This window comes from Rhinolophus hipposideros, assembly GCF_964194185.1.
Source record: "Rhinolophus hipposideros genome assembly, chromosome: 12".
NCBI lineage: Eukaryota > Metazoa > Chordata > Mammalia > Chiroptera > Rhinolophidae > Rhinolophus > Rhinolophus hipposideros.
In genome coordinates, this window is record NC_138058.1 from 55053017 (window position 1) to 55078627 (window position 25611).

At 38.4% G+C, this 25611-nt stretch overlaps 1 protein-coding gene across 18 annotated transcripts in view; it reads right to left on the reverse strand.

Annotated features, from left to right (window-relative positions):
• The window catches only part of LTBP1 (latent transforming growth factor beta binding protein 1), a gene marked incomplete at its 5' end in the record, with an annotated part of 351236 nt that overhangs the window by 22411 nt on the left and 303214 nt on the right, over positions 1-25611 (reverse strand). For 10 of the 18 annotated variants that reach the window (XM_081068154.1, XM_081068156.1, XM_081068146.1 and 7 more), the window contains 7 exons: positions 3578-3748; positions 4724-4864; positions 5527-5655; positions 7544-7630; positions 8328-8504; positions 20354-20497; positions 23860-23985. In XM_081068154.1, coding sequence (XP_080924280.1) covers positions 3578-3748; positions 4724-4864; positions 5527-5655; positions 7544-7630; positions 8328-8504; positions 20354-20497; positions 23860-23985 — 975 coding nt within the window. The remainder of the gene's footprint in view (positions 1-3577; positions 3749-4723; positions 4865-5526; positions 5656-7543; positions 7631-8327; positions 8505-20353; positions 20498-23859; positions 23986-25611) is intronic. The other 8 variants (XM_081068147.1, XM_081068163.1, XM_081068161.1 and 5 more) reach the window with 1 other exon arrangement.

Consider the following 25611-nt stretch of genomic DNA (forward strand, 5'->3'; position numbering starts at 1 on the left):
TATTTCTGCATTGGTCTGCCCTAAATTCATGTTCAGATGCTATTAGGTAATTGCCTATTTTGTAAGATCCTTGCAGTACAGATACATTTGAAAATGCCTGTGATCTGAGTCCCTCAGCAGGAGTAGCAACAGCTGCTAATAACTTCTGAATGCTTCATGTGTCAAGCACTATTCTAAGTGTTCAGGTATCAGCTTATTTAATTGTCACAACAGCCCTGTGAGGCAGGTGACATTATTTTCACTTGAGGACACCAAGGTACAGAGAGACAAAGTAACAAGGGTGTGGAGATAAGGTGTCACCAAAGGAAGATTCGAAGCCAGGCCACCCAGTTCCAGAGCCCATGTGTTAACCCCGATGCTCTAGCCCCTCTTGCTTTCCATACTCCAGTAGTAATGTGCTCAACGGGAGATGGATTCATAGAGGTATGACTAGGACACCAGGTGCTAATCAAGGGAATGCCAGCTTGTTATAGGACCTCCGGAAACATGGCTTACCTTTGCTGTGGACCTCTCTCTGCATTCAGAATAGATGATCCCTAAATCCAGCTCCAGGCCCATCATTTTAGGTCTAAGAAATATTCTTCTGGGCTGCCTAACTAATTCCTATACTCCGACTTAAATACTTAGAACAGTGCTTTTCTTTTTATAATTCATATTTAAATTTTGTTTTCAATTACAGTTGACATTCAATATTATATTAGTTTCAGGTGTACAGCATAATGGTTAAGGGTTTATGAAACTTATGAAGTGACCCCCCCCCATAAGATTAGTATCACTAGAACAGTGCTTTATCAACGTGTGTTCTCCGGGTTCTTACCAAAAGAGCCTAAGTGGGTATTCTCCCAACCAGCACACCTGGGATCTTTGATGTGAAGGAATTTATATATTGGAGGTTAAAATAATAATTCAGTTGACAAAGACTGAACAAGACCATAGATTTACAAAAATGAAAGATTAAAAACCACAAATTTTAAGGATTTGGCTGCTTATATACCAGACATTCTGGAGAATCAATCATAAGTGCTGCGCATATATAAACCAGAAAAAGTGTAGCAATCATGCACTTTTTTTTTTTTTACATTTGGCACATGGTACTTTTATTTCCTGATACCCCGTCCTTTCCTAAATATATTATACAGTACGTATTTGTTCACATTTACATTTGAACTGAGTGTTGTCAAATCTCAGTTAAAAAGAACTGATGCTGTATTGTAAACTTCACTTCTAACAGCGAAATATTTGAATACTCTTTTAAAAACGTAGTCAGTTAAATTTGATTTTCAAAGGCACTGGCTTGTCAGATTTACATGCAGTCAATACTTAATGTCACAGGCTCAGGATGGGAGACTAAAATGTAAATGCATGCAGAGCCTTTCATAAAGGAGTTTCCAAGACAATAAGCATACCATAACCCAACTGTCAAAGATGTAGGTAGAGTATGTACCAAGCTCCTACACATCAATAAGAAAAAGACACAGAGTCCAACAACAACAACCAAAAAATGGGCGAAGGATATGATAAATAATTCACTGACTAAGGAACACAAATCACATAAACGTGCTCAAATGCTCTAGAAATGAGGGAGATGCAGATAAAACTCCCTCTACATGCATCTGATAAAAACAGTTTTAAAGACAGTGGTAGAAGCGTATGAGGGACAAGTCATTTCAAACACTGCCAATGTGAGTGTAAATTTGCACAATATTTTTGGAGGGTAATATGGTAAATTTAAAGTGCACATACGTCCTGATCCAGTATTTTCCTTTGTAGAAATTTTCTTACTAAGGTACCTGTAGGTATATATGGGGTGCATACGAGTACATGAAGGTTCAATGCAGCATTGTGTATGTACAACAGGACAATCAAGATTGAGGCAGGGTGAGGCAGGGGACGGACCATCCAAATGTCCAGGATGGGATGTGAGTAAATAAAACATGGTACATCCATAAAACAGAGTCTGTGCAGCCATTTATCTTTTATTATATTCTTCCATCAATTCTAAGTTACCACAGACTTTAAAAATGCACCTTGACATATTAGATGTTAAAATGTGGAAAAATGGCTTATGGCCACTGTTAGATGCAACCAGTTCTAAGATACTCCCAGTCTCAGAGATGAAGAGTAAAACAATAAAAAAAGTGTGCCTTCGATCGATGTTATGGATGTCAGTTTAAAATATTCTTTTAAATACAAATATGTAACAATAACTAATATAAATACATGCTAACAATTAAAGTGTAGGAAAAAAGGCTTGGATGACTCAGGCCCCACTGTACTCACCGTGGATCTCGCTTGCTTCTCATTGCGGCATCTGCCTCCATCATACCATTCCCTGTGTCCCTGCTCTACCTTCATCCTCCCAGCCCCCACAACACAGACACCTCTATTTTTACAGATGAGCTGCACATTTTTCCTACATCATGCAGCTGCCCTGGGTAGTTGTGGATTCTAGACCCAGCCTGTCCTGCCCCAGAACCTGCCCTCCTCCTTCCACTTCTGAGCTACTACCACTGCCATCTATTTCTTGATGTATTTGCTCTTTATCCTTTGCTATTTCTTTTCCTTTTGCAACATTTCCAATTATTTTTTTATGTTACATTGGTTTTACATTATTTCCCAACTTAAAAGTTAATTTGTGAAATAGCTTGGCAGTTGCCTTCTAATTAAATTAACTAAAAATGAATGCATTTCCTCTTTTCAAGCAATTCTTCCCCTTTTGACCGTTCTGAGAATTTTGTTCATTATAAACTTGTTGGCTTTATATGCACACAGCATTTCTCTAGCTTTAACAAACTGATTTTAGAGTCAAAGACAAAATGATATACCCAACACTTTCAAGTGCTTTACTTTGATAAGCAGGAGTAGCTATCTTTGAGAAGAGAAATAAGCAATGAATGCACAACTCAACAGTCACCAAAGAGTTCAGCCTGGGACCTCAGTCAGCATCTTCCAGTCCTTCTCCAACGCGAAGAGAAGGGATGAAATCAAAAGTTTAGCCTGCTGTGTTTTCTCCATTTTACCAAAGCTTTAATCCTCGATCTAGAACTTGAAAGGAGATTTGTTCAAATATGTTTTCACTCACTTTCTACTCTCTTCCTTTATTGTTCTAACACCTTTCTTCACTTTCTCACTAAGACATTGACATAAAAATTTGAAGATTTTTTTTATAGTCTCTAATTTTTTATAGTCTCTGAATACGTTTTGCTCTGAGTAGAAACTATTAGTAATGAGAAGGACTGTAGGAAAAAAAGAAGCATCGGGATATATAAATTCTAAAGACCTCTGCTACTAACTGCTAAGTTGCATCACGTTTCTTTGGGTCATGTATCATTCTTTGGGGAAATGGAATGAGGATTTCAAAAATTAATGATAGGGTCTGGATTGGAGGTAAACCAGAAGCCACATGTTTATGCAATCCTGTTCTTCCCCTCCCTATACACATACATCTCTGGTGAAAGTAAGATACCAGGAGTGAAAGTGAAGACATATGACTAAAAGAGAATTGTCAGGGTCCAAAGGAGGTGAGAGGAACATGTTTCGAAAGGCCTCCAGCAGAAGGAATTGGATAAGGGCTCACCTGAATCTTTCATGGGGCAGAGGGCACACTGCATACCCCAGGCCTCTCCATACAAACAGCAGCACTCAGTGTAAGTCGTCTGCTTGCCAACAAGAGGCCGGCTACACACATACTCATCACTCAGATGCTCCCAGCACAGATCTTGGTAGACATCGGTTTCTTCAATTTGTTCTGAAAGGGAAGACATGGTTCCATGACAATTGCACTGTTATTCCTATTTCATAAACACTGTGGTGAAAGCCAGCGAGTCTCAAAGTTTCCATCCCTATTTCTAAGAGTGACTTCCAAGTAAAAGTCTGAAGCCAGCCTGGTCTTTCCATGGATCAAACCTCTGTCATCTCCTACTGGGTGTCATTCCATCAGCTGAAATTCAACCTGCCCATCATGTTCCAGTTACATCCTTTCCTCTACAGTTTCCATCATTACATACAACACCCTGTTATCTTGCCGATACTTCATAATCCTGATGGACTTCTCATTCTTTCAATCCTTGCCTTTTCACATTTACTCCTCTGTCAAATCCTCCCACTTTTTTCTATATAACAGTTTTTAGATTGAGGCTCTCTCATGCATTTCTTCTGCCAAAGCCTTGGAATAGTGACACTTCATCCTAGAGTCCGAAATCCTAACCTTTCTACCTCTCACTTGATTTCATCCAAAGTAGTCTCCTGGTGTGATGATGAACTGATCAATCCCGCCGGTTATCAGTGGCGCATCTCCTCATCGTGGAAGAACAGAGATTCCCATCAATGGCCTTCAGGGTTCTCCACCTCCTTGCTGCACTACACCCTCTGTTCTGCCCAGCCTCTTCTACACCCTCCAGTGCAATCTAGGGAACCTCCTGAACTTACATCTTTCTCAGCTGCCTTTGAGGGTGAAATGTTTTCAACCATCAGGCATGGAATAGCTCTGCCACGTGCTCAGTCACTCCATATTCTGTTTCTATTAAACCAGTATGTTCAGGGTATTACATCTCCTATGTACTGATGATATGCATCTAATGATTTTTCTCAGCATCTCATTTTCATTATTTCAAAATACCCCAGGAATTAATTTTTCTCTTTTCCAATAGCTCACATTTAAGTCAAAAGGAAAATCTTATGACATTTATGTGGACACAGACTTGCATTTCACCTCCCAACATACCGTGTGATTCAGTTGGTCGTATACACCTTTTTTCTGAGGCATCCAGGACCATTGGATGGGTACAGAAGCAGTTATAAGAACCTTCTGTGTTAATGCACTGGCCATCAGTACAACTATTGGGATCTTGACACTCATCCATATCTTAAGAGGAAAAAAAAAGTACTAAAGAAAATCAGCAACCAGTTGTACCTCATACACTTACCAAACTTTATACACTGCTAAATTTAGTCCAGATTCCAGGGGCTGCCATATTTTAATTAACTATACATCATCATCCAAAAGAGAACAGCTCTGACTATAAAACTGTGAAGTTGTATTGATTGGAAAAATAACTTTGCCCTGCTGCTGCTGATATTAAATGAGGAAAGAAAACATTTAAGAACAGGATATGCTTAGAAATTTAAGATAAAATGCCTCTTTATGATAGCTTTAAAGTTCTTTCCTTTTGCTGTGTTTTGCTGTCTACTGTATATGGTTTTCTGCTTAAGCATTGAAGTCTGGGTCAGTATTTAAAAATGACTTTCACTTGCATGGTATGAGTGATGAAATAGGAGGTTCCCCAGACCAAAAGTGACCTGAATTATAATTCCACATTGAAAATTAACTCTTTGTTTGAAATCTATTCAAACAGTAGTATGGAGGTTTTTTATTTTCTAAAATCTTGCTCAAGAAAAAGATTCATAAAACATTTACAGATCTTTTAACAGGTGATTGAGAATCAAAGATATTCTGCTTTTACTACACAGCGTTACTTTATTCTGTCTGTATATTTTCACAGCACACTGTATCCTCTTAAAACTTACCAAAGCACTGCAATTTGACGGGATCATAGTATGTCCCTTGCTTACAGTAGCATTCATAACCAGGCTGAGTGTTCAAACAGAAGCCATTTTTGCAGATTTCTTGTCCAAACAGTAGGCATTCATCTGCATCTGTGGGGGATGGGGGAAGTGGAGCAACAGAAAGAAGGATTAGGTGTGGTCTTTTAGTTAAAAAGAAGTCTAACCGATATTGGGCTTCACATAAGATACTGTGATATTTATATTCCAAAGAATCTTAAAGACACAGCAACATAAAATTCTTAAAGTTAGGACTAATGCACAGATGCAGAAACACAATCAGGTTTGTCTGTGATATTTAAGAAACAAGGCTCAAAATATTTTTAGAAAAGTTATATTTGTAAATATGGTTTCTGGGATGCTACCTTGTATTTGATGAAACAGTCTATGACATTCTACAATGGCCCCACACTATTCTCTAAAGAATATGCCTTTAAAGAAATGTGCCTTCCTATAAATGTATGTATTTTGGCCCATTAACTAGTTGAGACGAAGAAAACTTCTGAGAAGATATGATGCAACTTGATGGAAGTCTTCTTTCTGGATGGTAACGATAAGCTAATGAAAGCACAAGTTGCTAAGGGTGTTAGCAGACCCATTTCTCCACAGAATTTAGACTGCTTACCATCTCCCAAATCTCAGTTTATTCAATGATAAACTGAAGATAATAGGAGCATCTCCCTGATTCACTGATAGAAAAACCCATGTACAGAATTCAGTATACTCTCAAAAAGTGCTGCCTACTGCTTTTATTGCTATCATTATCATCAGTTCTCACATTTTAGAGCTAATGTCATTTAGTCCTCATTTTAAAAATTGAAGATTCCACGGATAAATTGCTGGAAGTTATACAGCTAGAAAATTGCAAAACCAAGTTCAAACTATATGGCTGTTCAGATTTAATATTCTTCCAACCCTTCACAGTGCTGCTAAGGTAGAGGAAGGAAGAATTTAGTTTTCTCTAAAATGGGATGACTTTGTGGTGAAATCAGGACTTTGTTCCATAATACAAAATGAGATTTAACTACATCTCTGCAAAAACATAACATACAATATTGGTGAACTTGAAAAATCATTAAACACATATCGCCAACCAAGTCTTGTTATTTAATTGGACTAAATCATAGATGTATTTAAAAAACACATATGGAACTTCTTACCCAGCTACTGAATTATACCATAGTATTAAAGTGCTAGCTTTCCAAAAAAGGATGAACAGTAAAGAAGTTTTAGTCTGTTTTCCATTGACTGAGCAATTTTCAATATTAAATTTTACAGAAAAAAATCACTTTGCATATAAAAGGTCTTAATACCTCTATCGCGGAAATATCAAGAGTGAGTGATTAATGAAGAAATATTCGTACATGTGGTTTAGATTTCACCAAAATAAAATGGCTGCACATTTATTTTAGAATTACAGACTAATAGCATTAACTATATAAAACACATCTACTTTTGCTTTCTTCGTTTTCATTCCTTATGATGAATCTGTGGCTGTTGGTAAAAGGTCCTACTTAGAAATAGTATGATGAGTTCTACAACAGCAAGAATTTTAGCTCTGCTGATGACCATTAGAGACCAATACAAAGATGGTCAAATTTATACGGTCCTAACATATGATTTCTAATATACTTCTGGAATAAAAGGATATTTATTAATTGCAGAATTTTGTGTTAGGTACTTTAACATTTAATCTCATTTAATCCTGTAACTTTTGAGACATTATTCCTATCACAGAGATGGAAACTGAGAAGGTTCAGTGACGTCCCACCATCACACAGCCTTAAGTATTCTAACTCCCAAGCCACGCAGGGCTCTGTCCAGAGTCCATGGGAGCTTTCGTCCAAAGGTAGAATTAAAGGTTTTGTAATCAGTTTCCATGGCTTATAAAAACTCTAATTCTGTCTGACCCAAGCCATGCTTTTACCTGAATGTCTGATAGGGCACATATTTTGAAAATTCATTGCTACTTGATTCTCACCTTTATAGTTCTCACCACCAACATCGTAAGAATATTCGCCAATGGGGACAAAACCTTTCCCTTTAGGACACATTTCAGTGAATTCAGCTGATTTCAGGAGAGAAGAAAAAAAAAAAGGAAGTTGAAAAAAGAAAAAAAAATCAACATCTTCCATGAATGTGTATTTTAAATGCAGTTTTTGCTTTCTCATACTCAGTAACTTTAAGGAAAATCATGCCATTTAATTCAGGCAAATAAATTCAGTACAATCTCAAAAATTATGGATTACGTGCAAATAAGTCTAAATATTTCAGAAGTTTACTTACAGTGTTTTAAAAAACTTTCTAGTTCACCCACATTTTATTTACCCATGTTTTACTTGAAGTTATGATTTCTTTCTTCATGACTGTGGTCTCTAGTATTTTAAAGGTTTAATAAGACTCCACCAAGCAAATCTTAGCTTAAGTATGCAATGTCTAATTATGGATAATGCTGTGTCCTTGTTAGCAAAAAAGATTGGTTTTAATTTTAAAATGGGATCACACTTAATTATCTTTCTAGCAGTCTATTCGGTGATGGATAGAAGAAGCTTTAGAATACAGATTGAGGTGGGATGAGGGTAATGGTTCCAGATCTGAATGAAACTCACTATTAGGTAATCTCACCTCAATGTGAATATGGTAGCTACCAGTGAATGTCATCATTTCAAAGGTTCAGTGTAGTAACCAATATGAGGACATTCCAAGACCCGTGGACACCACTGGACCAGACACGAGCGTGACTCCACCACTTAGCTGACTCTTACCAGTCCCCAAGACGGGGCAGGGAAAGATCTCACAGTTGTCTCCCCACCCAGCACCAGAGGTACAGCAGCATTCTTGTTTGGTGACGTTGGGGGCCAGCACATTATCACAGAGACTGGCATCGTTGAGATTATAGTAGCATTCTTTCTTTTCTTCTCTGGGTGGTTCTACCTCTACATCTAAACAGAGTGGAGAAAGTAAAAAGAGGATTGACAAGTCACATCAGATGTATGTGTCTCACAACGGCGTAGAAGACAATGATAACAGAAGACTGGGTGTGTCAGTAGCATTTCATTTACTGAAAGCTGCTTTCCACGTTCAGTGCTAGATTCTTTCACTGCAAGATAAAAATGCCCTCGAATCCTGAATTTTGGTGGATTTCTAACACACCCCAAGAGTGTAAATCTGTCCAAGTCATTTCCTTTTACATTAACCAATTACTTTCTTCTTCTAAATTGGGCTGTGAGTAAAGTTTCCATATCTGCTTTCTTGCCAAACATAGGACTGTTCTTTACTGAGCTATAACACCTACTTAAAATCAATGAAAATTTTCCCCAACACTTGACCAGACATGTGGGGCCACACATAATATTTAACCCTTAAGTGGTTATTTGAATCAACCATGCCCCCAATCTTTTCTGAATAGAACAAAGCAGAAGATGGTGGCCAGAAAAATACTGCAGTAGCCTGGAGTCTATAAAATAACCTTTCATTACTGAAAATCTCACTACTTAAATTGCTGCAAATATATGACTTTGAATGAAATAGTGAGTGCCAGGTAAGCATCAAGGTAGAATTTCAAGGCTGGTTCTAATCCCGGCTCAAGTGTGTCCTAGAGGAAAATACATTCTTAACAGATTCAGTTTAACCCTCTGTGATAAAAGACAAACAAAGTGATGTGATAGAATGCAAATGATGAGAACAAAATCCACCTACTGCTAGATAATACCCCAAATAATTTAATCCCATCAGATTTAAAGTCTATGAACAAGTTTGTGCTTTTCAGAAATAATCAATATTTTTAAAATGATCAATATCGAACTTGGCAAGTAATCTAACTCCTTCCCTATCATATGCTATGAAGTTCAAATTACTGCCTATGATCCAGTTAGAATTTCTTAAGTTTTTCTTTTATGCTACATCAAATAAGAAGCTGACTACCACCGTGACAAGTGCTTAGATGAACGCTAGCGAAATTTTTTCATGAGAACTCTGCTGTTTCCAGTTTTTTGTGTGTTTTTTTTTGGAGGGGGGAGGAACCTGTAGGGACAAAAGGAAGACATTTGCCAGTGATCATAAGACTGTAAGACTTTAATGTCAACACTTACCTTTTTTTTTTTTTTAAGTTGTTAGATTAGGAAAACGTAAGGAGTTATTTTCAAAATAGCTTCCTCCATATTTATTTTGGCAGCGTCAGGTTGACTGTGGAAACCTGATTAGTATACCAACTAGCAATGGTGTTTTTAAAATGTAAGGATACAACATTCTCTTAGAAAAGCTGCTGCCCTTTCTTTGCTCTTATGGCATTAAAAGCAAGCAAGGCAGCAAACAAGCTTGAACATCCCTATTATTCTTAGAACACAGAGTATCAAAGATCCCTTGCACACTTGATTCTGGCTAATTCTCAGATTATTCTGTCTTTGACAGATTTCAACGTGGACTCCAAGTTAGTGTTAATAGCTGATGACAAATTCAAACCTAGAGTAAGTGTCCAGGAAAAAAACTGAAATGCTGATTCCTATGCAGCAGTTTTATTAAGTGGTTTTAAATCATTTCCTTGTGTGTGAAGTTGGATACAACCTGCCATTTTCCTCACCTCATCTAGCTTTTATCGTGTGTTTTGTCCACTCCAGTGGCACAGATCCCTACCAGGCATCCTCTTCAAGAGGGGCTCCAAGCTCTTACACGTGGAATCATTTGGGGAAACTAAGGGTAGGTATTTTAAATTATTATTAAATCAATCATGAACCCTGTAGAACATCTGATAAACTTCCTCCAATGTTTGGGAATAAATTGACACCCTGTTACTATTAACTCTGCTCAATTATTTATTCAGTTGGCCTAAAAACACAGCTAGCTATTAATGAATGTAAAATAGAAATATAAATCAAGTAAGCAACACAACTAGTTTAGCCAATCAAGTTTATAGTTTGGGCTAAAAGAGGGCTCAATAACTGTTTTGTTTTGTTTTTCAATTGTGTACAAAGTTGTAGGTATGTCATGGTGTTTATTACAAAATGGAAGGCTAGAGAGCAGGACGTCACTGAAGGCTGCTACATTCACAGGTAATCAGAATCCACAGGCTTCTGCCTGAGTCAAGCTATGTCAAAAATTACATATACATAAACACTGTTTTCTACAATGTTTGTAATGCAGCATAAAAGCTAAGCAATAAGATAAAATTGTCTTTGCTGTTTTTCCTTTTTGTTTGCAAGGAAATTCACAGATTATTGCATAAGGGAAACAATCAATAATATCATTGTAGTATTCTGGTTTTACATTGGTTATTTCAAGTTTTGTTCCTATTTTCTTTCCAAGCAGTTTGAAAGTTCAATGTTTACACAGCTGAAATTGAGGGTTAGTCAGGCCCTCATCCGTGTTTGGAAAGAGAAGCAAATTCTTTTTGAAAAACTGGTCCACAAAGGTCATTCTGAGAAAAACTACAATTTCCCTATCTTCTTAACCATTAAATAATTAACTTCCTAGAGCATTTTTTTCCACTGGGGGAACACTCTGATCAGTAAATACATGGACTGTGATTTCCTTAAAGAATCTCTGTTTGAGTTTAGGTCATTGCTGCCAGGGAAGAAATGTTTTCATTGGAAAACAATAAAAAAAAAAAAAAAAAAGGCAATGGTTATAGAAAGTGCCAAGCATTAAAAAGAATGACTTCTTTTCTTACATATATTATGAATAAGAGTAGCCAAACTATGTATCTCATGCCATGGACTTCTAAGAAATATATGCATTACTTCTTCTCTAGCATTTTCAGATTTAATTTTTCAATTTGTTTTAAGAAGTTGGCTTCACATCTGTATATACACAGCAATTTGTGTATTTTAATCCTGGGGGTATGACTGGTGATAAGAAGTTGAGTTTTTGGAACTTTTGCTTGTGTGCTTTTTTGGAAGAAACTTTTACAGAAGCCTTTTCATCGGCTTTGCAGAGTAACTCCATTAGAAAGATGATGCAGATTATAAAGCATCCTCTCTTTCCAGAAGAGAACGTTTAAGTTGGGTCCAATGCCCCAGTGCTGTGTGCTTTCCCAGACTTCTAAGAAACTCAGCTATCTTAGCATCTCAATTAGCATGAGTGTGTTTTGCTTTGTCTGTTTTCTTTTTTTTTTCTCTTTGAGACAAATGGGGAGGGGACAGCAGTAGTAATTCCTGCAGGTGTGGCGCTCAGCTTCAAGGCCAGAGAGACAGTCGGGCAACCATGCTCTAACTGGAAAGGAGAAGGTTGGAGTTGTAGGTGCTGCTCATGGAGTTCCTAGATGCCTCTAACAGCTCCGTTTCTCTTGGTTGGTCAGACAGAAGAAGGTGTGGGCATTCACTTACAGGACTGCTTCTTCCTTTAATCATTCCCCAAGTATGTCTAAACTTAAGTTTGCTGTTGGGGTGAGGAAATCTGGAACATTTTTTTTGGTTAAAGCTGATGAGCATTCTAAATGGAACTTTGTCTTTGATTTTGCTTTCCATTTACAACGTGCTCTGAAGGTCTTTCTGAATTAATCCTCTATACCCTCTGGGACGGACAGTCAGGATTGTGACAATGACCAAAGAGTAACGGCACAAACAACAGCCGGCCACAGTGCCGAAGAAGGCACCTATTTATATAACTCTGTGAGTGTGGTAAGGTTCAGTAACTCAACAGAATTACTCAGGAAGCTTCAGTCTCTTTTTTATTTTTAAAAACACCACAGGCACTCATGTTTTCTACCAACTCATGTTTTTAATGAGAAAAGGAATTCTAGTGTAATAATATTCCAAGGAGGAGTAAAAGAGAACTTGGAAATTCATATATATCTTTTTTGCCCTAGTTTTCTCATTCAAGGACTTGGAAGATCAGGGTGTGTGTGTGTGTGTGTGTGTGTGTGTGTGTAAAGTGGAATTCAGAAGAAAGCCACCTGGTGAGTTTCGGAAAACAAGTACTGACAATAGGAAATGACTGGATATAAAGGGGTATAAATAAAAAAGAAGACTGTGGAAAGGTGGTAACTTCCGATAATAAAAGATGCGAAAGAAGTCAAAATAAAGGTTAGAAAGTGAAAAACAAGAGGAAAAATATTTCGACAGAAGATTTCTTCCACACAGCTCCCATCCTTAAAGAGGTGAGTCAGGTGGGGAGTCAGGCCAGGCCAGAGCTGGGAGAGCAAATCCTGGGCATCTACGCCACATTGTGGAAGGATAGGGTGGGCAAAGTTATCATGAAAAGCTGCCTGGAGGAGTTGACATTTGAGCCAGATTCTTGAAAAATGAAAAAAAACAAAAATTTAAAAATTGGCCAGCAAATAAAGTGTGATGGGATGAGGAGTAAAAAGTATAACTGCACTTAGCTCTGTGTGGGCAGAGTGGGGTGAGGGGATACCTGATGTGCAGAAGGAGTCCCAGATGTGACTGTAAGAGCCTGGGGATGGGGGCAGGGATGCATTAACAAGTGAACAAGTGAGAACTGTGTTTCTGACATAGGTGCTGGGATAGAAGACAACACCAGTCTCAGCTGGAAGCCTCAGACTTACAAGGCATGCAGTAAGTAAACACTTGCCAGATTGAATGTAGGGTTTTGTTTTATTTTTTCCTGGTGAAGGAGTAAGAAGAAAATGGAAGGAGTGAGGCTGGGGTAGGAACAGCCTGGGGAGAAGTAAAAAGAGGAAGTCTGTGATTTATGGAGATATGAACTAGAAACTGGAAAAGTCGGCTAAGAAAAGTGGGTAGATATGGGTGAAAGAAGAGACTCCTGCCAGCAGAACAAAGCACTGTGGAGAAAGGAAAATGAGAGAGACACACTGAGGTGGGCGAGAACAAGGGGGACAGAGGGAGAAATGAGCAGATGTCATAGCCACACAAGTACTGTCACAGACACGTGTGCGTCACCAGGGACTGTAAAGATGACTGCGAGAATCAAGCCACATGGGAAGACTCATGTAAAATGTCTGGAAACATTTAAAAGGCAATGTACAAACCATTCTTCTCCAGGCCTTATTTATAGCAAATTATTGGGTCCAAAATGCATTTCTAATGCAAAAGTGTGGGTGTTTCTTGTAGCATTAAGATAAAACGGTTTATGTATACAGTTTGAGTGTCACTTTGAAGAACAGATATGTCAGTTCATTCAAATATCAACATCTCTTTATTAAAAATGTATTATTTTAGATACTATACGTAACCAGCAGAAACATTATAAAAATAAAAGCATGGTTGGGTAATTGGTAAACTCTTCTCACTATCCTCTTTGAATGTAGGAAGAAACCTGACCCAACTTTTAACAAAACAAAAACAAATGAGCATATTTTCTTCAGCCTTGCCTACACTTATGGTATGGCTCCATTACAAATATACAGTAAGACCTTGGCAGTTGTATGACATTTTACAGTGCTTGCATTATAAATATATGTCTTTAATTTTTTTTCCTACCAAAGGCCTTTTTTCCAATCAGAAATTATTTTTTAAAAACTCTCTTAATGTTAATTGATTTTACAGGTTAACTAAACACATTAGAAAAAAAAAATCACCCTACTCTGCCAAATGAAACAGTTGAATTATGTGGTTTCCTGCCTGAAAAAAATACATACATACACAAAATGTGGTAGTGGACCTCTCTAGGAAGAGAGAACAAGAATGCTGTTTGATTTCAATTGTCAGAACCATGAGGATGGTTAGCACGTGTCCGATAGCAGGGAAATACTCCTTTTTCTCTTTTGCACCACTTGTAATTTAACCAAAGCACACAGATGAACTATCCTCCTACATATGAGTAGAAGTGTGAATAGATAATTCCTTGGTTAAGTGTACCCCCTTTATATCTTTGAGAAGATGAATAATTGTTTTTATTTTACAGAACTAGCTGGAAATGAGAGTGGGGTACAGAAGAGACGTATTCACCAACATGGAAAGGCAATTTTATGCAACAGTTACTTAGTGTCTGCCACAAGTCAGCACTGCACTAAGCAGAGAGCTAGGGTGCAGGGGACACAAAGGGGAGTAAGATAGAGTATAAGTGGTCGGGTTGCCCGCTTACGGATTTGGACTTCATGCTGTAGGCTGTACAAAGCAGTTGAAAGTTTTAAGAAGGATTTAAAACCCGACTTATGTTTCAAAAATGTACTGTGGCAGCAGTGTGGAGCAGGAACTGATTGATGGGACAGGCAGGAAGATGGGTGTCTAGGTAAGAGATGCTGAGGGCCGTGGTAACAGAGGAGCAGGGAGAGATCTGAGGGATACTACTGGGGCAGAATTGGCAAGATGTTGTGATGGCTTGGATGGATGGGGAGAAAAGTTCAAGTATGACTCAGGATTTCCAGTACTGATGTTTGGCTATAGGGAGTGAACACAGGGAGAGTAATAGATTGAGAGGGAATGGTAATTAATTTGGTTTTGGATAATTTAAGGCAATGACATTGACAGGATACCCTAGGAGAAAGGTCCAATAATTGGCAGCTGGAAATAGGAAGGTGGCACTCAGGACAGAGGTGGAGGCACAAGGTTGATAGTCTACATACACCTTATTAGTAATAGTTGACTCAGAGATAAGTAATAATAGTTGACTCAGACAAGAGGATAAAACATCCCAGGAGAAGAATATAGAGTAAAAAAAATAGGGCTAAATGTGTAGCTCCTGGGACATTATTATTTAAGGAATGGGCATTAGAAAATAGAGTCTGAGAATGAGACAGAAAAAGACCAGTTCAAGAGGTAAGAAGATACAGGGAGAAAGAATGTCCTGAAATCAGTCAAAGGCAAAAGAAGGGCGGGGGGAGTGTGACAAGAAACCATTGTCATTTTTTCTGAAGATGGAGTCTGTGATGAGACTAATGGCTTCAGCACAGAGACACTCACTGATGACCAAAGAGAAAGGGGTTTCACGCAGATGAAGAGTCTGAGGGCTGATCTCAGCATGTTCCGGATCAAATGGGAGACAGTTCTAGCAAGGTGGGGGGGCAGGGTATGGATGTACCTTCAAAGAATCTGGAAGGTCAACATGATGACAGGGAACATCCCTGGATGATGACACTGCCAGGGATTTTCTTTTTTGATATATTTTTGTATTTGCCAATTTTCTAGGAAGAATGTGCATTATTTTAACAATGAGAACAAAAACAAAGAAATAAAGTGAAAATAAAGCCAATTTTTAGAAGAATTTGGTGCAATGGGCTCCTCAGCCTTGAGAAATAGAATGGAAGTGGAAAGATCCCTAAGTTGGGTTCCTGTGCCAATTCTGCCAGGCATCAGCTGGATGACCCTAGGGATAAAACTTCAAACTTCCCTCTGGGTCTTGGCTTCCTGACCTGAAAATAAAGGGGCTGGGCTGGCAAACCACTAAGGCAGTTTCTCAATGTCTAGGGGCTAGTTTGTGATGTGAGAATCAGCTCTCAAATATATTAGAGAAAAACGGTATCTAAAGAAACCCTATAAGGAATTGTGTTAAGAACAATTATTTTAGAGTGCAATTAATTACTCCAATTTATGTTTTATAATTTCTGATGCTGTTTTCGTTCTTTGCTTTTCTTAAAGTGAGGAACGCCTACATTGATTATAATACATACATTTATATGCATTTATAATATATACAGTTTTTGCATCCTTTTCATTGTACCTTCTGTTTTAAAAATAAAATTCCCTTCCCTCCACAGAGTCTCCTCTATGCGCTAATCAAGACAGAGAACAGTATTTTGTGGGTAAGGCTTGAAGGCTGCAGTTGCCAAGACTAAATATTTACTGCTTCCTTTAGAGTGCCCAAGGACATAAAGTTTTTATTGAGCAATTATCACAGGCACTGAGGAAATAAAAGCATCGGACTCTATTTCACATCCGTGCCCTCTTACATGTGATGAGTGGTCTGGTATGGACATTTTTTTAGTTACTTCTGCTTAAGGCGCTTTTAGGCAATGTACAGCAATGTAAATTAGTGGCCAAAGGCCCAGGCAGTGAAAAACATTAGAACAGACCTACGAAAAATTAGGTGGGATATAGTTTAGAAATAAATTAGGTGGGATATAGTTTAGAAATAAAAATCTCCTAGGACATTGAAAGTTCAAAAGTACCTGAAAGACCACCCGGGACAACGTCCTGCTGGAAATGGGTGCCCTCCTGCCAGTGGGTATCCCACCTGCTCTTGGATACCTCCGAGTCATACCCACAATTTCATGAGACAGGTATTTGCTGACTGTCTCTAGTTATTGAAAAGTTCTTTGGCATACTGATCTGAAATCTGCCTTCCTGATATCCACCCCTTAGGCCCAGTTCTATCCTCAGTACGATACCTCTTCAGGTTATTGTGATATTGCTTCACTGGAATGTCTGTGGTCCTGAGGAAATTTTACAGCCAAGTAAAAATGTTATAGCCTATAATACACATGTATCTTTCCTGATTACTTCTCAGGAAAAATGAGATCGTTAGCCTAGCATGTTCGTAATGACATTCATTTGGATCCTTGTTAAAAAACTTTAAAACTTGGTAAAAATGTTTTGTTCTGTGTAATCGTAGATTCATTGGCTGGCGAATGATACAAACTCTAGCCTCCATTTCACGACCTTGCTGGATTCACGGCTGTTCTCTTGCCCTCTGACAACGTCCTGGCTAATGCCCACAGAGCAGGTAGAATGCTCACAGTCTATGCTAGGGCAGGCCCACACACTTCTGATCTTACACATTGAACAGTACGCCAACCAAGGCTCAGCTCTACTTATTCTCAAACATTCTGTGCCAGTGTACTGATTTTATCATTATATCATCAAATGGTATATAAACCAATAAAATACAAACGTGAGTAGAAGAATTGTTTCTAGAACAAAAAGCTTTAGAAAGACCAGTTAGTCTGTAAAGAGAATGCAATCGAATAGGCATAGATAAGACAACTATAAAAAAATGAGACAAGCTGCAATAAATAATCTAGAGAGATTTTGCACTCACTTTTTCAAAGGCCTTTAAATTCCTACTCCCTTTAACATTGGCAGTGTAGATAATGCATAATCGATATGGTTTATGCAAGACAAGCCAGGCAGAACTCTTAACAATGGACTTCTATTCAAAGATGAACGAATGTGCATTTATATGTTTTAAGTTAAAATTTAAATATTTAATGGATATGTTATCTTTTTATGATTTGCAGAGTCAATCACCTTTTTCAAACAACTGATCAATTATTGGCTCTGTGAAGGCAGGGAAAAGGCTCCTTTTGCATTTTATAGCTGATCCCTCTCTCAGAACACTACGATTAAGATTCACTGATATGTGGTATGTGAACCAAAAACAACAAAAGAACAAGACAAACACATGAGAAACAAAAACTCCTAGACACAGACAATAGTTTAGTGGTTACCAGAGGGTAAGGGGGGTAGAGGGAGGGAGATGAAAGTAAGGGGATCAAATATATGGTGATGGAAGGAGAACAGACTCTGGGTGGTGAACACACAATGGATTTATAGATGATGTAATACAGAATTGTACACCTAAAATTATGTAATTTCATTAACAATTGTCACCCAATAAATAAATTAAAAAAAAAAAGATGTCATCACAGATAATCGTAAGACTCCACATAATCAAAATTTGCCAAGAACTATACAAATTGAGGTATGGTAGGAGTCAGAGATACCAGGAACTATACAAATGAATAAGCTTCACCGGTTATTGTTTAATCAGATTATACGGACATGAACCAATAAAACAATTGGGTATGTAGAGGATTTAGTACAAGTCAGAAAACGATGGGGAAAATATGCAAGAAACCCAGAAATAAAAGGATTAAATATGTTAAGAACAAGGAGAAATTATGTTTTCATTGGCAGACAAGCTTTATGAGCTGAATATTCAAAACAATGCTCTCTGAAAAAGCAGAAGAAGAGTACCTAGTAAACTCTGACTGGAAGAACTTTCCAGAAAGAGAGTTAGTCAATGAGAGAGCAAGGAGACTAAGGGAGGAAAAAGGCAACGGGACTTAGTTACAGAAAAATGAAAAATAGGAGATGAGGAACAAGGTTGACAAAAAGTCACGGTAAAGTTTTAAGAAGCAGTTTATAGTGAGCTAGTCCAGTTCACCAAAAATGGTTTAGGTGGTGTCATGATCCATTAACGCATTGTGAAATTTCTAAAAGAAAAAAATGAGCAAACTGTAGAGTCCCAGATATATTCCCTAATTGAAGCTATATGTACTGAATGTCACATTACTAAAACATTCCAACAAGAAAGTATTTGTAGTTACCATTTCAGAAGAGCTCACAAAAATATGAAAAGCAGGTATCTCTTACGTGTTTGGATTATAGACTATTACTTTAATACTTTATATAGTACTTTGCCACTAACAAAAGGCTTCTATATATATATGATTTTTTAAAATCATAAAATTCTATGAGGTAAATAGAATCTTTCTATTTTATAGGTGAGAAAATCCAAACTCACAGATGTTGACTGACATGCCCAAGCTTACACAGCTGGAAAGTAGTTCGCAGACCAGAACTCTGGCCATTCCAATTTAAAGTATTACAAAATGTTTGGAAAATAAATGGAAACACTAAAATTCTCATTAATTCCAATGATCTTCTTATATATTTTCTTCTCTCCCTCCACAGATTGTGATCATTGGAATACCTTATTTTTCCATTTCACATTGCATCACATGCAATTATTATGACTACCACATCTTCCTATAGATCACTTGATGACTACAACGTTATGATATGTGAATGATTTCAGTCAAAATAATACTATGGGTGAGGTGCTACTCCACAGAACCAAAGATACATAAGAAAAAGACAGTTACTTAACCAGTGTTACTGGCCAGCCAGGTTTTTGACTTTTTGTTTGTTTGTGTTTGCCGTTATGGGTATAACTAGGATGAAAAGGCTTTGCTAGGGCTCATGTGTCGCAGAGGTGGCCACTTGAATGAAAAGCAACCCCTCCCTCCAGTCATACTCCGTCTCCTCCCCTTCACAACCATGTTGTATTACTACTGTCTGTTCATTTACATCTGCACCCCTCACCTTTCTATATTTAATAACTGAGAAGAAAAATGTGTGTGTGAAAATATGTATTCTTATATTTTATTCCCTATTCCCTGCAAAGGTAATTGTTTTACACAGAACTCTATCTTAGAAGCATGGATAAAATCAACTGAGATTGAGCAAGGAAGTAAAATGCTCTGTGTGTCGTTTTACTTGGCTCTCAAAGAACCATTTCGTCTTTTGCTTTCCTTAAAATACAACCAACCTATATAGTGACATGGCACAAACTAGAAGGGAGATCTCCAAGTTGATTAATTTGGAAAAGCATCCACTCTCCATTTCAATGTGTGCCATGACGACACAGCCTAAATCAAACTTTAAACGAATGCAAACACAGCCACTCTCCAGGCCAAATTCTGGAGAAACATCGTAAGAATTCCAAGTGGAAGTCTTTGTAGATCCTGGGAGGCTTATATATTGCTCTTAATTTAGAGACGTGTCAAGATACATCGCTCCAAGGGCCAAGAAAGAAGGATTATGCAACTTAATGAGATGACGCCATATGAATCCCTGAGCGATGGCTCTGAGTTTTCAGCAACTCCCAGTAAATGTGCTCATCACTTTGGATCCTGTCTCCTACCTCATGGCATCTCTGGGTTGGAAAGCACATTAGAGGCCAGTCATCACCCCCATCCTAATTCCACGGATAAGGCTGGCTCAGAAAGAGCATAGAAGCTTCCAGAGACAGTACTGTGCCAGAACATTTGGTTATTTCTTATCTCACTCCCAGAGTGTTTGGCCCACACCCATGTAGGTACATATCCCTGAGAGGAGCCCTCCATGCCCTACATAGTGCCACTGAGACTTACCTCCGGAGGCCCGGGAGCGGCACTGCCCCGTCATGGGGCTGTACTCCTGGTTTTCATCAGCACACACACACAGGAAGGACCCTTCTACATTTTCACAGAAGGCTTCGCCACACACGCCACTGAGTAGTTCGCATTCGTTTACATCTGGAAAAGGGAGCACAGGTCAAGTCAGACGTATGCCTCACTTCTGACAGCTCTTTGTTTTAACTGCTGTGCCAAGGCTAGTAGTACATATTCGCTGAAAACAGGGTGATCCCTGGTGAGCAGTCAAACCCATCTGCTCTTTTGGGAAGGGGGTCCTAGAGGCAGGGCTATACAATTTGGTTCGTAAGCAAGGATCAGGAAAACGCGAAGCATAGGATCCAAATTCCAATTCTGGCTTTAAGAAACAACCCAGAATTGTCTTGCAAGCATCTTATGAACCTTTGACTATTACGTTATTTCTTCCCTGACTTTCCGACATAATGAGGTCTTAAATAACCCAACATGCTTACTCTCAGTTCTTAATTCAAGGGAAATTAGCAGCATTGGCACTTTAGAAACCACAGCTTTCTTTAACTTCATTTTAAGAAATGGTTTTGAATCCACTCAAATGTCTGAAAATACAGTTCTCTAGCAGCCAAAATGTTCACAATTTAACAACCAGCATTCAGGTTGTGTAATCCCTTTGAGAAATGAAGGAAAGACCCCTGTAAATATTCACTGGGCTACATTAATCATCCATGTGAAACAAATTGGTCCAATCGCTTCCCAGTGATTTCACTGTGGCTTAATAATTCTGTTGATGTCCCAGTGTAATTTTTATTTTGCGAAATGTTTTTCTTCTGAACGTAAATATACATAATTAAAAGATATCAAGGAATGTACTGATGAGTACATTTTATTCAACATCATGCAAGTACATAGCCCTAAAGAAAGGCTAATTTCATGTTTGACTTTGTCCAATAGTACCTCTTACCTTTTCTCCTCCTACAAATTTTATTAATGAGTGCCCAGTTCAGCAAACCACCTGAATTGATATCTGAAATGCTCATGCATTTTGCATTAAACATGTACAAACATCAGCTTTCATGAGCACACTCTGAGATGGTTTATACAAAGTTAAAAATCTGAGCAATTACCCAAATCATTCAGAAAAAAACAACAACCCCATTTTCACCTACTATACCCAGTAAATTTAACAGAAAGTTTATGTACCTTGACTTATTTGAATAATTACTCACATTTCCATTTCAATTTATATGTAAACAGATAGAAACTTAATGAGCTGGGTTTTGCTTATGGAAAGATATTGTAACACAGTAAATCAAAGAGTTGGTATATTTAATCAACTTAGACAGTCATAATTTAGATCAGAAAAATTGACTTTAGAAATTTGCCACTTCACATCTATCAATTTTAGGTAAATGTCAAATGGAACTTTCTCCTTTCTAATAGACATTATTTACATGGCTACTTAAACCTCACCCATCAGACTGCATTCATTCAATCAAAAAATATCTTCTAGTTCGTGTCTGTGGGCTGGGCACTGGGGAAACAATGAGTCAGGTGGCCCAAACTCTGTCTTCATGGAGCTTATAGTCAAGTCAGGAAAATTAATCAGGTAATCTCATAGGCTGTGATAAGTGCTAAGAAGGCAAAGTACAGAGCACTGTGAAAGCACAAGACAGTGGGCCTTCAGTGCAAGAGCAGGTTAGGGAAATGGCATTGGAGCCGAGCTCTATCTGGATGGTAAGAAGGAGTGGACACAGTGGGGAAGGTAGCCAGGGTCCTAGAGAGAAAACAGCATGGACAGGTTGGGATCAGGGCTCAACCATCTCTTAAATCCTATAGAACCCCAATGTGGTGAAGTGCACATAATAGGTGCTCAGCTAATATTTTGGAAAGAGTGAATAAATAGACAAAAGGACACCTGCTGGGTTCACTAAAGTGATAACAACTATTCCTTCTTAAGGTGGCATTTTGTGTGCTGAAATGAAACATGGCATGGGTTCAGAGGGCTCATCCGGCTGCTAAGAAATGAATACTAACCAGGGGTTTGGGTGTTGTGTGGCGTCAGTGGCTCACCATCTGATATCTCAATAGGTAACAGGTAAACAATATTTACTGAGCACACACAACGGGCCAAACATTAGGCTCAGCCAGGGGAGAGAGCATTCTCAGTCACATGCAGCTCGTTGCCTGGGAGAAGGCAGCTGCAGGCAGTACTAACAGGATTAAATTATTCTAGAAAAGGTCTTAAGTCCTCTAATAGAATTTGCTCAAGGTAGTCTGGAAATAGGAGGAGAGGTCAGAGCCGAGTTTTCAGAGTGAGGGGTGGAGCAGGGATGGTATCTGGGAGGAGATGACATCTAACCTCTGGCTTCAGGAATGAGCGGGGTAAGTCCAGGTTCAGTGAAGGGGAGGTCGGGAGAATATTCCCAGCAGGAGGAGCGGACAGCCAAATAACTGCACAGTTACACGAGCAACTGCAAGCAGTTTTATGTTGCTAGAATGTAAAAGGTTAGGAAAGAAATGATGAGGCTGAGAAGGTAAGTAGGGGTCAGATCACATGACCTGTTTAGTCAAAATACTTAGTGAATGTCAGATGATCTTTATCGCTTGTATTTTAGTGCAAAGGAGACTAAAGCAGGAATTAGAACTAGCAATTATGAGAGTGTTCGCTTAAAAGTGGTTACTATTCAAGTGATTTTTATCATTAAACTTCCAAATCCATAGATTTTGTTTTCCCAGTTTAATCCGGAAGGGAAATGAATTAATGCTTTAATTGCAAATTTCCAAACTGAGAAGTTACTGGCTCCTCCTCAAATGCGTGTGGCCATGAAATAAACAGGTATTTTTCTTAATTAAGAGGAATAAAGAAGAAGCCTCGTTATCTGTGAAGTTTTGAATCTCATAACCTTTCTTCTCGTTCCCATTTAATTGCTCTAAATTACAAACGTGTTTCACAACAAATGTGATTTAAAGAAATCACGGCCCGTCAGAAAATGAAATGCAAAATCTCTTTTATACGAGCACGTGCTGGACCATGTTCTAAAACATCTGATGATATTCAAGATTCCTTCCAGCTCCATCAATCCCAGAAGACAGTAAAGAAATATAGTTGCACAACCCAAAGCATTGCTTTACGGGTGTCATTCCTGGAAACTGAAACTCTTGCCAACACCTTTGCTTAAAGGCACTATTGCCTAAAGAAGACAGACAAGCTATACCACACACCAGACTCTATTTCCTGTGCAGGAGGAACTGAAGAGTTCTGCGTACTCAGCTAAGAGTTTAAACAGATGTTCTTCTTACTATACGTTTAAATTCAAAGTCATATATCCCTAACCATTTCAGAAGCCATAGGATATTTTCGCACATCCCCAAATTGTGTGACAAAATCAAATTAGGATGAAATGCTATCCCAGTTACCTTGCTTACGTTCTCTTCTGTTGTTGATAACTTTGATTTCTTTTCCACGGGGAGATATGAAATGTGTTGGGGAAAAAAATCTAAAAACTCACCCACACACCCTTGCCCATCCTGTGGGGCCTGAAAGCCCTGATAACAGAGGCAGCGGAAGGAGCCAGCCGTATTGTCACAAAACCCATGACTGTCACAAACAGTGTTGTTTACACATTCATCAATATCTGTAAAAAAGACACAAAACACAGACTGACAAACACCAGACATTAATGTATAGACAGGTGCTCAACACACCCCGATTAGTATGAGATGAGCATGTTTACAAAGAACAAACTTTTAAAACATTTTACACATAAATAAAATGTTTCGATGAAAAGGTCTTAGACAAAACACTGGGTTCTATGAGAAAACATTGACTTTTCCTCAGGACATGATTTCAAACTGAAACGACTACTGCCATTGCCACGGTCAGTATTTTCTAAATGCAGCTGTTAACTCTGTTTCTAAGGAGAGTATTGTATATTCCTACAGGGGAAATATGGGAAGGTACTGTCACCTTTTTTTGATTGTGGTAAACGCTAACAGTTCTACTTGCAGAGCTGGGGGCTGAAAGAAGCACTTGCCTTCCTGGACATAGGTTTGAACTTGATCAAGTCTATACAGCATTCCCATTAAGGGAGAGGGAGAGGAGAAGGAAAGGAAAGGAGGGCGAGGGGGAGAGAGAAGGGGGTGGAGTGGGGAGAGATAGAGAATCTGAGGAATTCAGCTGTGTAGCCAGCCAGTCCCAGTTATTCACAAAAAAAACGTTTCCTGTCACCAAGTCATGCAAGGTCCTAAATGTCAATGCTGCTTAGCCAGTGGCCAAACTTATAAATTCATTTTGTTCTCTATAAACTTGATGACAGACAGTGGTCCTGCGCTTCCCCCCCACCATTAATAAAAATGTTCTCATAAAAGTGACATCTCAATTATACAGTTACAAATGGATTTTTAGGTATAGTTTTCCTTTATCCTTACAGTTATTAATTTTCCTCTCCATTCTTCCATTCCCATTCCCATTCTCCTGTTCACTGCCACACTGCACACTTCCACTTGCCAGGCTCTCTGTCCTGGCCGCCTCTGGACTTCAGACTCCCAAAATATAGGTTTTTGGAGAAATATTAAGACAAATGCAATTAGTGTATCCAAATACATATGAAGCTTTTGCTTTTATGTTAAAATAATGAAACAAGACAACAAATGATGAAAGTGATAGTTCATTTGCCACTTTTTTTTTTTTTTGACAGAATTTATTTTTGGGGAGTTAATGTTAATAAACTTGAGCTTTCCTTATTCTAATTTTTAAAAAAGCTCAGTCCAGGAAACTTTCCAGAAGAAAAAGAAGATACATTCAGTGATTCTCGGCAGCTGTCTCACTTCCCTTCCTAGAGTTCCTAACATCAACACTATCTGCATATGTTCAGATGTTAACCTCTAGGCCTGGTCAACATCCCGTCCTTGAACTCTCTCTTTTCATGACCAATGACAGAACATGATCCTCATTCTACTTGTAATCACTTTGGCTGTCTCTCATGTTTCCCAGCCTGAAGGTGGAGTCTGCCAGGGCTCAGTCCCTCCCTGGGATCTGCTGTGTCCCCTTCTCCACCCTTTCCCCACTCTCCAGATTTCTAATACCATGGTCCTTGGAATAAATCCCAAATCCTCCTCTCCAACCAGAACCCTTCATATTCTAAATCATTTCCATTTGATCTTCTGCTGTAACATCAAACGTATCACGCCTAAAACTGAATTTACCGTCTTCCGACTAAACTGCACTTCCTGACCTTAATGAGAATTGTCTTGCCTCTTAT